Below are 16,232 nucleotides of genomic sequence, written 5' to 3'. Positions count from 1 at the left end.
GACACACTGGATATTATCGACGCTTTGTACTAAATTACGCACTAATTGCTAGACCATTGTACAAGTTGTTGATAGTGTTCGAGTGGACTGCGGAATGCCGGCGCGCATATGAGGCGTTGAAAAAGGCGCTTACGACTGCACCAATCTTACGAGCCCCAAACTGGAACATAACGTTTCATGTACACATAGACGCCTCTAAGTTCGCTATTGGAGCCATGCTATGCCAGCCTGGTAAACATAACCTAGATTACCCGGTCAGTTTTGCCAGCAGGCAGCTCACAGAGACCGAGATGAACTATTCCACGACAGAAAGGGAGGGGTTGGCCATGGTATTCGCGGTAAAGAAATTTAGGCATTACCTATTGGCCACTCCCTTTGTCTTCTTTGTTGACCATCAAGCCTTGCTATATCTTGTGAACAACCCTTGCGCTACGGGACACATAGCTAGATGGTTACTCCTGCGCTCTCCACCCTAGGCCCAAACCCACCAAGAGTGCTCACAAGGCCAAGGAGTCCAAGCTTAAATGGGTGCCAAAACGGCAAAACCACATCCGGGTAGACCACCCAAACGTGATCCTAAACGCCAAAATAATTAGCCATCACGGCCTAAGAGGCAGTCTAGACGCTATCGACGTAGACACACAACCACGCCGCGATGGATCCCCAAAGATCTCTTGCGAGCACAAGGATACTACGAGGGAAACCCCTGGATTTGGGTGCCTAAAAACGGCCAGTTAAAAAGCTCATCTACAAGCAATCTCACCCCAGTGAGGGAGGCTTGTACACGTGGTGCCCAGGGCATAGTCAGCAAACCATTGCCAGCTGTAGCTAGTAAGCCCCAACTCATCTATCGACCAAAGCAAACGCCACAAGCCTTAAACTTACCTAATCCAGAGAGCTTAAAAACCCCTATGACTGCTCACTCAGAACCCAGCACAACTCCCATGCCCCCAGAGCTTCCTACAGCACCTCAAAGTGCTTCGGAGTGCAAAGCCCAACCTGTGACACCAATGAGGGAGTCACCACTATCCAGTCCAGTTGCACCATCCCCACCAGCACGTCTTAAACCTTCCTACGCGATACGACCTTTCCTCTCCTTGGCTAAAGACCTCGCCGCGACTTCTGGGGATGACTTAATAACCTGCATCAAGATGTTGGACAAAACTTTCACTACATTCGCTAGAAGTTATGAGAGGCTAGACCTAGGTCTTCTTGACAAAACACTTGCTTCGGATGTTCGTGCATTACCATGCACTTGGGAAAAATACGAACTTATAACCACTAAATTCCCCAAAATTGCTGCCGAACTGATAGCAAACGACGAAGTCTCAAAGGAGCAAGCTGCCCTCAGAAGACTAATCACTTCATATCGTAAGCCTCCTTGTTTTGTTCCTGAACACGAGTTGCAAGAGCTCACGCAGATAGCAAGCTCGCCTTCCACGTTCTTGCAACAGTGGTTTGCTTTGAGAATCCAATGGGAGAAAAAAGGTTGCCGGATAATGACCAATGCTGAGCAACGCAGGGCAGTTAAAACCATCGAATATGACCCTACTTATGTGGCACCTATCTCGTTTAGGGTTTTGGCCATCACCCGCAACCAGCATTTAGACGACCATGTGCTCGCTCACCCCTACATTGACCAATTCCTCACGGAAGAGGAATTACATGTTGCCAGCCGCCTTAATACTGGAGATCTCTTTCACGATGTCTTGACCTACATCTCCCAAGTCTCCATCCAACCGTCTGCTCTTGATTGTCATGCTCAACTGGAATACAATTCAAAATTCTACACGTGGCTTCTTCACACGTAACTCCTACCCCAACAAGCCCAAAGCCCCTCACCTTTTAACCCCCAATCCTAGGAAGGATTCTTTTCTAAGCCGGAAGGGGAGGGGGTATGTGGGTATGTGGTGAAGGTGAAAGGAATCAGATAGAAAATGAATAAAAAGGGGGTACAGTAAAGTAAAGGTAGTGAAAAGCGTAAGCATATAGTATGAAAAAATGGCTTTCTAAAAAAATTCATTCAAGAGTTTTTATTCTCACATAAACAGCAAAGTGATATGTGGAAAATGCTAACGAAAGTTACGAATTATGGCAGGAGCAGAAAATGTCACAGCAAGACCGCGCCCATCGACTCCCGTTCACAGACGAGGAAAGGGAGCAATATCGCATCCATCTAGAGAACCGCACCTTCGGCCAGCTCAAGTTCCGAACCATCCACAACATCGAAGTCGTGGTGGCCAAGGAGGAAGCAACCAAGAGGGTAGTGGAACAATGCAACCTTACAAAGTATATTGAAAAATTCTCGCAAGAGCCGGATCACCTAAAATGCGTAGAATTCCTCAGAACATACAACCCGGAAGGTGGCATTGTAACAGTGGGCCGAGGAGAGGGTGCAAAGCAGATGCAAGTCCGGTTGGATCCAACCTTGGTGGCGAAGGCTTTGGGATTGGTACCAAGGACAGAAAGGAGACAAAAAAGGGATGTTTATGCCTTGCTGAAAATGAAGAAGGAAGAGGTGCTCACGAACGACGGCATAAGCATCCAGGACATCCCTAACACAGAAGCCAGGTTGCAGGCCAAGTTGGTGCACGTGCTCTTCTCCAGCCAACGTTACAATTCCTTAATGCATCGAATTAGCGTGCCAGTGCTGGAGAATGTAGCAGCCCGCACCCTAGATGAGGTAGATTGGAATGGTTACGTGCGGAAAACGATTGATCAGGCGGCCAAAGCGCTAGCCCTAGGAAGTGCACCAACAGGAGGAGAATCTCCGGCTTCTAAAGTTACGGAAAGGAAGAAAACCTCCTCCAAGGCCTCCTTCATCGGGTACGAAGGAGTCCTGACTCCACTCATCCAAGAGGCAGTAAAGCACAGGAGACGGAGGAGGGAAAAGGAGAAACGCCGGAGAGGTCGCCTCCTCACCAAGACAAAGACAGGTCCACCGACAGAACGGAAACAGAAGAAGAAGGGGAGGGACAGACTAGCAAAAAGACAATCAGGACAACGAAGAAGAAGGCGACGCAGAGGAAGAAGAAGCATGACGAAGGCAGGAAGAAGGAAAGGAAAGACTTGGAAAGGGTGAAAAAGGAATCCCTGAAAGAAGCAAAGGAGAGAGAGAGAGAACAAAGAGACAGGAGGAGGAGAGGGAAAAAGAGGAGTTACAGAAACCAAAGGAGGCGTCAAAACAAGAAGCAGAAGAGGAGAAAAGGAGGGAAAAAGAAAAGTACAGAAAGGGAAAAAGGAGCAGCAGAAAAAAAGGGAGGAGGAAAGGAAGAGAAAAGCGGATGAGGAAGAGGAGAAGCTACGAAGAAAGGAGGAAGAGAACCTGGCGGAGACCACCCGCCGGTCCATTGAACAACAGTACCAAGCAGATGAACTAAGGAACCTGAGCCCACGCAGAGAAGAGGAGCCAAGGTCTAGCACACAGGTGCCAAAGTTTGTGCCACCTCCAGTCCCTGAAGGCAAGGGCAAGGCCCCGCTCCATCCTATCCCTACCCTCCTGGTGTCTTCCGCGGAGCTCACCACCATCACCCCCAGCATCCCGACTAGTGCAGATGTGTCAAACTTCGTGGCGTGGATGCAGTATTTCATCAACAAGGAGATGGGCCAGGGGCAGAGCACGGAGACTACGGCCACAGGACAGAAGAGGCCAGCCACGGATGCGGAGTCCAGGCAAGAGCCCAAAAAGCAAAAAGTCAAAGCCTCAACCTCGCCCATTCACACAACGATGACGCCATTGGCTAATTACGACGAATACGTCGCCGAGCTACTCTCCCAATTGGAGAGAGCGAAGGAGGAACGCAAGATAGCCGTGGCTGAGTTGGCAGCCGAGAAGGAAACAGTGGCCGCCTTCCAGCTGGATAAGACAATAATGATAGCCTTGCAGCAGCGGGAGATTGCAAATCTGAGACAAGAACTGAAGGCTAGGGATGAGAGGGAGGAACACTGGAGGCAGCTGCTCGAAAACGAGACTCAAGAGTTAGTAAACATGCAAAGAGAGCACAAGCTCCTAATAGTGCAATACCAGGAGCTTGCTGCAAAATCTGCTCAGATTGATGCACTCGTAGTGGAGCTGAATGCCAGGGATGAAGAAAGAAAACGAGGCATGGAGGAGCAGCAGGAGGAACTCAAGCGCCTGACAGATCAGTTGACCTCTGAAAGAGGAGAACAAGAGAGGCTAGTCAGGGAACTAGAGGACTATGAGCAGAAAATCATGATGCTAACCTTAAGACAGGAAGAGGGCTTGGAAGTAATGAACAAAAGGGCAGAGGAGTGGACTATGCACAACGAAAAGAGGGTGAAGACACTGGCGCGGCGCCTTGCTCTGACAGAAAAGGAGAAAATCATCGCGGAGAGCAAGGCGGAGGCAGCCCAAGTGGCCTTCAGCACTCAATAGAAGGCCTTCCTCGACACCATCCTGGACGCCACGCACGCAGCGTAAGGAGAGCCACTGGAGGCAATGCAAAGAAAGCTCGGCATGGCAAAAAGAGCCCTACACGCTGGACTGCAGATGCCACCATTGCCTGCGGAGGTTAGGCTGAGTTTGGATGAACAGCGAAAATACCTAATGCTGGCCGGCCTAACCCCCCAGGAGATAGACGCCCTCAGATTCGAGGAAGAAGCAACACACGCAGAACGGCAGGGGGAAGAAGCAGAGCTGGAAATCGATGTGAATCGATTCAGGGAAGACGTAGTCCCACAACCCCCCTCGCCGCAGGCCCAAGACCCGCCACAAGGGAACCCAGCTGCAAAAAGAAAAGCCATCTCTAAAGAAAGACGCAAAAAGCTGGTGGAGGAGGCCAGACAAAAACTGAGAGCCAAGCCAGCCGTGCTACCGTCCGCACCTCTCCCTCCATGCCCAGATGATCTTCCCGCAGGATTCCACGCAGAACTGGTGGTGTGGGAGGTACAGGAACTAGGAAAGGATCCATTCCCCTTCAGTTTCCTCCTACCCAACAGTCTGCGGAGGGTCCTGCCGCTCAAAGTGATGGACGAGGTAATCGCGGTCGGTGGCCGGTTGGGGAAAAAATGGCTGGAAGAGCAGGAAAAGACCCCAACCTCTTGGGGCACAGAAGCGGCCGACTACTGGTAAGATAAGGTTTTTGAAATCCCCCACACTATACAAAACTACAAGAGCCAACCCCTGTGGAGGAGGCGAGTATGCGACATAAGCATGCTCGCCTGGATGGCGTTTTGTAATACCCTGCCATTCGAGCGGAACGACCCTACCTACATGGCGTATCCTCGAAGGGTAGGGGTAGATTTTGATGCCACCCTCCACGGACGGTATGACTTTCCCATTATTTATAACTCCACTGTAGTATCCTTTGAGCACGCTCTTCTTTTTACCGCAAAAAGCCTAGACGAGTCTATGATGCGCTTCCTTGCGGACTTCTCCTCATGTCCTGACCCCGCTTTTATAACCACTTATAATTACCTTAGGTTACTTAGGCTACTTCTTAAGCAGGACCCGACTCCACAAGAACACGGCCTGCCTCCCCTATTCTTTGACCCTAACGCTATAGATAACTGCGCCATGGCTCGTCTCATGATGAGGGCTAATCTCCTTCCCTCTTTTTGCCTAGCCCTCCTAGAAGACATGAACGACAGCCAATTCACTAGATGCGACCACCCCTTCCTCTCCACCACCTCCCTTCATGTACGCATGAATCTGAAAGATTACATGCAAAATCGCCAGTTTTTAAGCAAGTTTATCCGACCCCCTTCTCCTCATTCCGATCAAGACAATTAGGCCTATATATCATTTCAAAAAAATTTTAAAAAAAATAGAGAAGAAGCACCACAATCACTGCACCTAGGGTTCTCCCTAGCCCCCTCCCCTACTTCACGCTTAGGGCACATCAAGGGCAGGACTTTCAGACCTGTCACCCTACGACTCGCACCGCACCTCCAACAAAGCACGAACTGGGTCCTCAAGTGTAGGACGTTACCAAGGACTTACCCAAGGTTAGACCCATCTCCCAGTTCCACTGCCACGAGCACCACACACTACACGGCGAGCAGACACACCCCTTAGGGAGTGCACAACTTTTCTTGCAGGTTATGTTTGACTCTCAAGAAATGGCTACCCGCAGAAGATCACCCACAGCACCCCTTAATGACCCAAACTTCTTTTCATACGTCGGCCTCCAACCATCTGCCTGCTGATGGCCACCATGATCGAACCAAGTCAAGGTAGAACTGCCATTGGCATAGATCTTGGAACCTCATCGTCCAAAGATCCATGCCCAACGCCTCAAGATCCACGGATCGCTTATTGATTCCACAAGCCTGAAGACCTTCAACTCAAAACTGAAGACTTTCAACTCAAAGACAAGGATCTTCAATCAAAGCCACGGGTTTTCAAGACAAACAGCGTTCGGGGAGTTTCTCCAGAATAAATCCCTCCAATATCATCCTCCTAAGGGATTGCTTATTGCTTCAAGCGTTTCTAGTACTCAAAAGACGACCGACCGGCTACATAAGGGGCGCCACAACAGTGTGAAAGATACCGAGTACCTTCATGGAGCCTAAAGCACGCCGGAATCTTTCCTGGTCATCGTCCCCAACCTCCATCACCTATCATTCCCCCAACCACCCACCTACCTGTTCCGCCCAGCAGCCGACCTAACTAGCCACTACGTCCCACCGCAGTGCCATGGGACTAGCACTTGGCTAGGAGGGGGGTAATGTTACCATGTTTCCACAGCACAGAGGAGCGGAAAATGGAAAAAATGGAAATAGCAAAAAATGCGTAGGATAAAAGCAGAAAAAGGCGCCTTGACCGGGAGCAAGTCCCTGAAAAATTCAAATGTTCGGGCACGACCCTCAGGAAGCTTCGGTGTCGGCCCGAGGCAACAAAAGAATTAAAATGCGGAAGCACCCCCCGAATCTTTGTAAGAGAGAGGAGGGTACTCGATCGGGCATCAAGGTAAGCTCACTACACTCGTAGGATCGAAGGCGCGTCGGCTAGGTGAGAGATAGCTATTAGAGCTCGCTTGAAACGCTTGAAAGAATAAGCGGTCCGAGGGTCTTGGCGGTTGAGTGAAAGCTCCCACAGTGTTGTGCCATAGGCCTCACGGTGATAATGTTCTAGACTTGATAGAATTCAAGTTCAGAACGATGTCGCCCTCTCATCCTTAATCTGATCTGAAGGATGGAAAGGGACCTTTTCTTAAAAGCAATTTAAGTAGATCCAAAGAGAAACAGCAGTTGATCAAAGTTGAAGGAAGGATAACAAGCAACAAGAATCATATAGCTGATGACATTGGTGAAGAGTGGCAGTTTTTGAGTTGCTCTCTGTTAGCTGCCCTATACATTCACATGAAGCAGGCTGTCTACACCTACCACTTTAAAAGAGGAGTTTTCGTTAAACTTTGCCAGTCTATCTTCTCTAATCATGTTAGCAATGTAGTGTGGAATGTCCATCTCACAGTAGTCATAGGTGCAGGAAGTTGTGTTAAAATAGCTGCAAAGTTTGGCAGTTAGAGATGCAGTAACTTTCGACCCACTTTGGGTGAGAGTGGTCAGAAAAAAAATTTATCCTGTTAATGTAGAGACCAGTATTGCAACACTTGCAAGTTGCAACACTTGCAAGTTGCAACACTCAAGGCTACACAAGGTATTCCTTTGTGAAGAATGATCTGAGTCAAGTGATTCATGTGCAACCACCTCTTAGCTACCATTTAACATATGCGTCCTTGTTCGCAAAGTTGCCAATACAAATACTAGTCAGCAAATAACATGCTAAGCTGCCAATCATAACCGTCCTAGGTAAACAGCTGTAGTCATGTCAGATTTCGGTCTAGCAAAGGTCAAATTTAACTGCAAGTAACATGCTAAGCTGCCAACCATAACTATCCTAGGTAAACAGCTGCAGGATTTCAGTCTAGCAAAGGTCAAATTTAACTGCATGCAATATTCTCACCACTGACTCAGCTTAGCATGTTGTTTATAAGAGCTGCTAGATTGTGTCCATGAAAAATGTAGCAGCTAGCTTCTCCACACAGTGTTACTGCAGGAAGAAGTTTCCTAAGGAGTCAGGCAATCATTTTTTGTCCTCACTTTGCTTTTGTCCTCGCATATACAACAAGAGTAAGATTACGCATGCAAAGAAGGTCACAAGCACCAACTTGAAAAATTATTCCTTGCTTGCCTTTCAAATCAAAGTTCAGGGTACCTCAGAATTGATGCTTCCACCAGCAGGTACAGGAGGGTTCTCAGCTCTCTAAAGTACAAAAGTCTACCGATCAGTATGTTTGGACCACCAAAGATTCTCTATATTTGAACTTAAAAAAGAGTATGAACAATAAAATCACCCAAAATATTATTCACAACCTGTCGATGAATAGTCTCATGTAGCTGTTGTACTTCTTCCCGATCAGCTTTTCTGGATAGAATTTCCTGGCACAATGGAAGTATTGTGTTCAGTGTTCTTAAAAACATAAAAACCAGCTTTCATCATCTTTCCATAAGAGGGACAAAAACTGAAGAGCAAGCAAAGTGCAATGACTGATCTCTCTGTGCATAAAAACACAGATATCAATAGACATCAATTTCACTTTGTCATGCCATGAGGATTGTTAGAGTGGAATTGCACCTGCGACCTTCTCTGTAATCACCCAGATCATGCTCAAAGAAACAAGATAGGTTATTGTATTGGACTGGCTCACAATGCTGGGAAGCAAAATGCTCTATTGATACAGTATTTGATTTGGGTATTGGGACTCTTACGGGTACAGGGCTTTGGAGTCTGCTAAAAGGTAGAACCAAAAAGCTCAAAAACTAGAAGAGAAAACCCCACTAAAGCTGGAGGACTAAGTATCTCTAAAACTGCTAGGTTTTTGCTGCAGACATGAGCATTCCCATCCTGAGGTTTGCAGCTTGAAGAACACTTAAACATTGCACATAAAGGATAGGAGTCCATAAAAATAGAATCGCTGGGCAGGAAAGTCAACCCACTGCCAGTGACAGGCACATGCTATATCTCAAGTGACAGAGGATGCAATGACTGCTGCTCCACTAGCTCAGCCATGCTTTACTAGTCATCTAATATCTCATACCGAACAAATTCTCAAAATTGACAGAACATCCAGCTGTAAATTCGAATTTTCTGCATCACATGCCAACTTTTACATCAATCCACTTGCAAAAGAAGAAACTCATATTTATTTCTGAATAGTCTAAACCTTACAGTTATGCTGGCATTTTATATTGGCAGACAGCAAAAACACAGTCCGACTCAAACATTTCACAGTCACGTTTATCTTCCTGCTGCTTGTGAGTCAAGAATCAGAACTGCTTGTAGTTGCAATTAGCTGCTTGTGAGTCAAGAATATCAAAACTGCTCATAAATGCCATTAACTAACACGTTTAACAGAATGTTGTTCTCATAACAAATATGGAAGCCAAAAAAAGACAAAAGAGCTTCACATTTGGATAAAAGCTTTTGAATTCCACATTACTCTTACTTGTGAGATGTTTGGGATTGTGAGTCGTGATACCTATAACACTTATCTTCAAGCAAACAAAGTTTGGGTGACAAATTGCACATCCGAAGCCCAAAACCACCCACGCCCATCCCCACGGAAAAAAAATGAAAAAATAAACATGCATTGGCAAAAAAGGGTTTATAAATAGTGAGGAAAGAAAGCAGAATCAATGTATGAAACATACGTTCGCTAAGCATACAAAGATGATGGTGAGGGAGCTCCTCAACAGCAAACTGTGATTCGAGCACTCTAGCTTACCTGAAGTTTTTGAAGTGCAATTTGGAATGTAACATTGTTTGACTTCATTTTCTGCAATTCACTTGCTAAGGGACTGTCCTCTTGCAGGGCGTTCTGGGGTGTTAGCCCCTCATCTTGTTGACTAGACCCTGACCTGACTTGTGGTGCAACATTTATTTCAGTGTGCACCTTTGCCTCATGCTTCTGTTCATGGACTTCCTCACCTGATGATGTCTCCATAAGCACACCATCTGATTTGTAGGCCACTAGAGACACCAGACCATGGGGCTCTGCTTGCTCCAGGAGAGTCACCTGAATTTGTAATCCATCTAGGTCTTTGCGATCTGCTTTACCTGCCAGTTGAGTTGCCTGGAAATGTTATACAAAGGTATGACAAGGTCAAAACTTCAGGCAGATTAATCCAAGTGAATCAAATAAGCTATATAGGGCCTTTCACAGCCTTAAACCCACACTAGCATTTGTATCAGAACCATGATTGGGAATAAAACGTGATCCATTAATCTGCTGAAAGCAAGCCATCACTCACCAAACCAATGATCTCCTTCTCCATATTTTTAAGGCGTCCGTCAAGCAAGTCTACCTCGACAGATTTTTTCACCTTATCAAAAACAAATGTCACATGATAGTCTACATCAGCAGAATAACCATGAAAGCATGTTCCCTGTTAGACTTTTTTGGGGGTGTGGCTGCATTAAAAACCAACAGGTGAGGCCATCAACTGGCATGTAGATGCTTCAGGAAATGCTAAAATATCTGTGCAATATGTGTTCAGCATCTCAACCTCAAGTACTAGCATCTCATTAAAGTTTTAAGATGATCTGTATGCATTGCCTAAGGCCTCATAAAAGCATGATCCTGCTCAATTTCCTTTTCAACTAACTGGAGAAGTCCTCACTTATTTATTTGCAGCTTTATGCTCTTATGCTTGCTCATTCTGATGTATTACCACACTCTCTTTGACATTACGAGTTTAAGCTTTTCCTTGCATGCACTGGAAATGAGCTAGGAACTGCTACTAAAGTTGTAAGAAGGGTGAGATCTTCTTTCTGAAGCCTTGCAATAAAGATAGATAGTTTAGACATGGAAGCAACGATTGATCCAGTGGATTTTTAGTAAAGGATTTTTAGTGAAGGATCGATTGAGGAACAAAGTCCAGATGTGTACTGCTAAGGGCAACCAAAGCTCTGCGAAAAGGCTCAGAAGCTTGGCAGGGCAGTGAGGTGTTGTGTCATCATCTGTATATCATGGTGAGGCTTTGGCATCATCTCAGTTCAATATAATTATCCCAATAGATGCAGGTAATCCCACCCAAATGAACACCTAATGATAAGCAGGCAAAAAACCATGAGCCTACCCAAACAGACACCTGATGTTAATGAACCACAGAGAAGGACTGTTGAGATGGGGCCAATTAGCCGCCCTAGTAGTTTTAAGACATACAAAAACCCATATTTGGCTTTCAAGCCTTTGACAAGCTTCAGATTTCATGCCCACAGTTTATTGTCCAATGAACTCATCTACAAATAGTGTCATCCTTTGACTTATCTATACAAGACGAGACAGTATCGACTGAAATGGCTTCTGAGTGGCCCACTTATCTGCCATCTGATTGAATCCCCACAGTTTATTGTCCAATGAACTCATCTACAATGAATTTTCTATGTCTAAGCAAGTCAGCCAAAATAGAGGACTTACCTATACAAGACAAGATGAGTACCAGTCTCAACTGAAACGGTTTCTGAGTGACCTGTGTATCTGTCATCGGATTGAATCCCCACCTCCATTCAACTACTAGCTCACTAAGAGGTGGAAGTGGCCATTGATAGTAGCAATGCATGAATTTTGGGGTCCTGAATTGCATGCAACACAATCTGCCACCTGCTTTTTGTTAACTGAAACTGCAATAAATTAATCTTACTTTTTGTTCCAACAATGCACTAAGAGAGCTTCTTCTGGAGTTTGATGCCATTTCAATCTGAGAGCCCGTATCAATTTGTACATTTTGATCCTCAATCTTCTTATCTTGGGAATTTAAGTTAAGTGCTGTATGACTTGTTGCTGATTGGTTAGTTGTGGTTGCTTGTTGGTTAGCTGGGGGTTGACCAAGTGCCAATTCAGTGCTTGCTGATTGATTGGTTGCCAATTCATGTGATGTTGATTGAGTAGTTGCTGTTTGAGTTGAAGGTGGATTAATTGCCGGTTGGGTACCCGCTGATGAGACCCTCCTTGAATTACCAGATGCCAACAACCTCACTTGTTGCTTGAGCTCATCAAAAGCTGCTTTCATTTTATCAATACCCTGTACACACAGTCAATCATTGGCAACCAGGTAGATTTCCAGTTGAATCTGTTAATCTCCTCTATTCACCAACCTAGCTGTATTTTGTTTCCTTGCTTTCAAATCTCTAAAATATATTACCTCTTTAGCTTGTGATGTCACTCGCATAAGCTGATCGACAATGTCATGATCAGCTTTCCTCTGTAAGCGACTTTTGATCTCCATTAAGGCTTGACCCATATCTGAGTCCACCACTGCATGTTCATGTGATGGTTCGCTTGCTACAGACATATCTAATATTGGCAGCATCTCAATATCGGACCGCAAATTCTGAAATATTGTAAAATTCTTCCATGTCATCTTCTTTATCTGTTGTTAACATAATAACTCCCAAAGCATCTACTAGGTAAAGCACAATGTTCATAAATTATAAAACAAGTACCCTGCATATCTTTTGAAGGGCCTCAATATCTGATGAATGCGCTTTTGTTGTGCCTTGCATGGACGCCTTAAGCTCCTTAATCTGTAGTTCACGAGTTTCATGGCAAGCAGTGCAAAGACTAAGTGAACAGACAGCAGTTTAAAAAGGCCCGTGAGTAGCATAAAAGTCTTCTAACAATCCCAGTACTAAGGAATCCTCACTTGATCCTCCAGTTTGCTGATCCTATCATTCTGATCATCAAACTTTGACTGTAAACTCTCCATTCTTTCCTTGACTGTTGCATCAGCTTGTGGATCCCAATCGCTGGAACTCAACCCGCCATCCTTTAGGCCAGGAGTTTTTTCTTCTATTGCAGTGAGCCGAGATGGAAGGGAATGTAAAACCGAAAGATCAACACCTTGGAGCCCTGATACAACCTCACTGCACTGCTTATTGACATCATCCATCCTGCAAACAAGAAACTGAACTTGTATTCCAGCCTACTAGCCTGTTTAAATTTGTTGAAAAGCAACCAATTGCCACATGGTCTTAAAAGGATCAACAGACAGGAATCTCATGAAAAGATTTGTTGGTTTAAAATTTACGCTTTAAGTTTGTCCTCAATAAGCTTGAGCAAGTTTTTTTGCTCGGCTTCCTTCTCTGCCTTTGAACCTTCAGATATTTTTTGACTGCAGTAACATAGGACAAATTGTGACCATTGTTGAAACAATGGTGCAACCTTTAACAGAATCTATGTAATCTAGTGAGGGAACATTGAATAGCAAGCACTCATCAATTTTCTTATACAGGAGGTCAGACATATCTGAAAATAGCATGCAAAGTAAAATTTTTCCTCAATTGTCCTCGACTAAAATCAGTAAAATCTGTCATGGAACATTAAATAGCAAGCATCTATCCATTTTCTTACTCGGGACGTCGAGTTTATCTGAAATTCACATGCAAAGAAATAGCTGTGATCAATTTTGCTCTACTAAAGGGCATGCACACTGCACATTTGCTTGGCAGACGTGAGGATATTCTCAGCAACCAAACGTTATAGGCTTATTACTTAAGGCAAAGATAATTTGATAAATCGATGCAAATTTTAGCTGAAGGACCTATGTGAGTTTGAAACGTCAACAAAAAATTTCACATTGATTTGGTCCAGGAATAAGTACCTTAGATGCTCAAACTCATCTTTGAGAAAAGCTGCGCATCTTCCTTGCTCCTCTGCTTTCTCGATTCTAGAAGCCTGGGAGACAAAACAGAATCATAACGGGGATTTAATAAGGAACCACATGGTCTGAAATGCCTCGTCCTCATGTGCGGTGTTTCGCCATCAGTTGGATTACAATTCTTGCCACACTCATGACAGAAGAATCGAGGCAAAAGCTGGACGCTTCTTATACTGGCAGACTTGAACCCAGGGTACACGAGTAGATGCACAAAGACTCCCTTTTCTTGCAGAGTCAAGTCACAAGGTTAGCTGGAAGCCAGGCAAGATGGACATTGTTTTCGGCTTTCCAAAACCGAGCATTTCAAGACGGAGGACGGTGTGCTAGGAGAAAGGATAGAATAGATAGGTAGACATAAGGGAAACAAATAGGCAGAAAGATAGGCGTTACCTGAAGCGTCAGGCGAGAGCAGATAGAGCGAAGGAGGAACTGGAGCTTGGCCATAACGGGCACCTGCTGAAGCGCGATGAGCTCCTGGATGATGTCCTCATCCGCATCTTCGCACGCCCTGCCCTGTGCCGTAGCCAATACCTCCGCTGCGGCAGCCATTTTCCAGAATCGAAGCGGAGCCGGAGGGAGAGAGGCGATGGCGGGCCGTGCACATGGACGGGGAAAGAGAGAGTGTGGCACGAAAGGAAAGATCGAAACGTCATAGAGAGGGTTTTCAAAAGTTAACTCCATTTGTCCAAAAACTTAAGGTAGCCTGGCATTGACACATGGCACGTAGCGAAAGGTGCTCAGATTCTAGAAATGAAAAAGAGTAGACCGTCACGGTGACGAGGCTTAGAGTAGGTATTTGGTGGACCCTTCTTGTTGAGAGCGTGATAGAAGGGCCCAAACCACATCAAGTCAACATACCAAACGGAGTACATTCACTTTGTAAATGCTAATCAATCAAAATATAACTTTAGATGTTGAGTATCCGCAGTTCTTTACATCTTGTTTACTTGTTAAATAGGTAAACTCTTTGCGCACTTTTGGACAAGGAATTTCCCGTGCCCAGCTTGTAAAGTGATGGACGAGAGTACACTTTTTGCATTTGCAACCAATCAAAAAAATAAGAAACATATTACTTTTTATTTTTTCCCAAAATGTACCCTTTAGGTGTATAAAGGCTTTGTGCGTATACCTGCTCCTAGTTTCCAAAATTGCAGGCCCATACTCTCGACAGGGGTTGGGTGTCTATCATTTGGTGTGTAACCTGCCTTAGGCACAACATTGCCTTTAAATGAGCCAAAGTAAGTCACGAAATGATTTGTCTTGCAAGGAAGTGAAACCCAAGCTTTGAACTTATCTACTTGCAATGCTCAACTCACATTCAAATCAGGCTATAACACTATTGGCAAATGAGCCAAAGTTATTAACTTGTTCTTCCATTTTATGGGCCAAGCAATCCATTTAACTAACATCTATGTACTTAAAGAGTAAAGCATCTTTGTAGGATCCATTGAACACATGAGCAACGAGTAAGGCATCTCTATAGAATCTATGTAATTGAAGATCACTTTTTGGTGATGATGAACAGTAATGGAGACAGCCCAAAAAACCCTCATTAAAAGTGTGAATATCATGAGCTACTATTTTTATTTAAATTTTTATTAAATCAGCTAACTTGTCATCTCAACAATGCATTGTATGATGGTTACTTCTATGTACTTGAAGATCACTTTTTGGTGATGATGAATAGTAACGGAGACAACCCAAAAAGCCCTCATTAAAAGTGTGAATATCGTGAGCTAGTATTTTTATTTAAAAATTCATTAAATCGGCTAACTTGTTGAATAGTAATGGAGACAACCCAAAAAACCCTCATTAAAAGTGTGAATATCATGAGCTAATATTTTTATTTAACATTTTACTAAATCAGCTAACTTGTCATCTCAACAATGCATTGTATGTTGATTTCTCATGAATAAGAGGCGATCAATATTTATTTACACGTTCAAGGTTTGCAACCTCATGTGTACAATGTATTGGCAAGCCATGAATGCATATAGTACCTTGCCTAAAGACGCTCCTTCAGCTTTCAAATTATTATAATGAATATTTAACAAAATACTAATAATTGATTTTACATGTAAGACTTTACCATTGAATGCTCATACATGTAAAAGTCTTAAGCACAAAGCAAAAACCCTTGGATGAAAATGATTATTTGGTTGGAGCTTAGATCTCCAAAGTTAAGAAGGTTCATAGTAACGTGAGCATACATGGACCGTGGTTTAAGAGTTAATGAACTTATTAAAATGCTAGTCATGACTTTAGAATTGAGGTGAGTATCCTTAAAAAAGAATGGTACTCCCTTAACTTTGTCAAGTTTTGTTGTTGTGATCTTCCATTTGTAGACCTACACAACATTGACCTCTCTCTTCTCACTCCAAATTTGGTGCTTTACATAATTGATTACATATTAATTAATAATCATTAATATGTTAATTAATTATTAATAAAATATAAATAACCAAATTTCAATTAATGTATTATATATATTATGCATTTGTTATTAATTGTTAATTTGAGAGAGAAAATAATTATAATTATAATTATAA

The 16,232-nt window shown here is 44.1% G+C and overlaps 1 protein-coding gene across 2 annotated transcripts in view; it reads right to left on the bottom strand.

Annotated features, from left to right (window-relative positions):
* The window catches only part of LOC148023070 (uncharacterized), a 78,728-nt gene extending 64,379 nt beyond the window's left edge, over positions 1 to 14,349 (bottom strand). The window contains exons 1-11 of one of the 2 annotated variants that reach the window (XM_087696057.1): positions 14,074 to 14,349; positions 13,627 to 13,700; positions 13,054 to 13,137; positions 12,670 to 12,916; positions 12,470 to 12,550; positions 12,169 to 12,357; positions 11,668 to 12,048; positions 10,276 to 10,347; positions 9,750 to 10,097; positions 8,338 to 8,403; positions 8,180 to 8,227 (exon numbers count right to left, since the gene is read on the bottom strand). In XM_087696057.1, the coding sequence (XP_087552183.1) occupies positions 8,180 to 8,227; positions 8,338 to 8,403; positions 9,750 to 10,097; positions 10,276 to 10,347; positions 11,668 to 12,048; positions 12,169 to 12,357; positions 12,470 to 12,550; positions 12,670 to 12,916; positions 13,054 to 13,137; positions 13,627 to 13,700; positions 14,074 to 14,232 (1,749 nt within the window). In that variant the 5' untranslated portion in view covers positions 14,233 to 14,349. The remainder of the gene's footprint in view (positions 1 to 8,179; positions 8,228 to 8,337; positions 8,404 to 9,749; positions 10,098 to 10,275; positions 10,348 to 11,667; positions 12,049 to 12,168; positions 12,358 to 12,469; positions 12,551 to 12,669; positions 12,917 to 13,053; positions 13,138 to 13,626; positions 13,701 to 14,073) is intronic. The other variant, XM_087696058.1, reaches the window with a different exon arrangement.
* Positions 14,350 to 16,232: the final 1,883 nt, after the last annotated feature.

Source organism: Lygodium microphyllum, chromosome 16 (assembly GCF_053477565.2).
Source record: "Lygodium microphyllum isolate KBCC chromosome 16, Lygodium_microphyllum_v1.1.10, whole genome shotgun sequence".
Lineage (NCBI taxonomy): Eukaryota > Viridiplantae > Streptophyta > Polypodiopsida > Schizaeales > Lygodiaceae > Lygodium > Lygodium microphyllum.
This window is presented reverse-complemented; position numbering and strand designations above follow the sequence as displayed.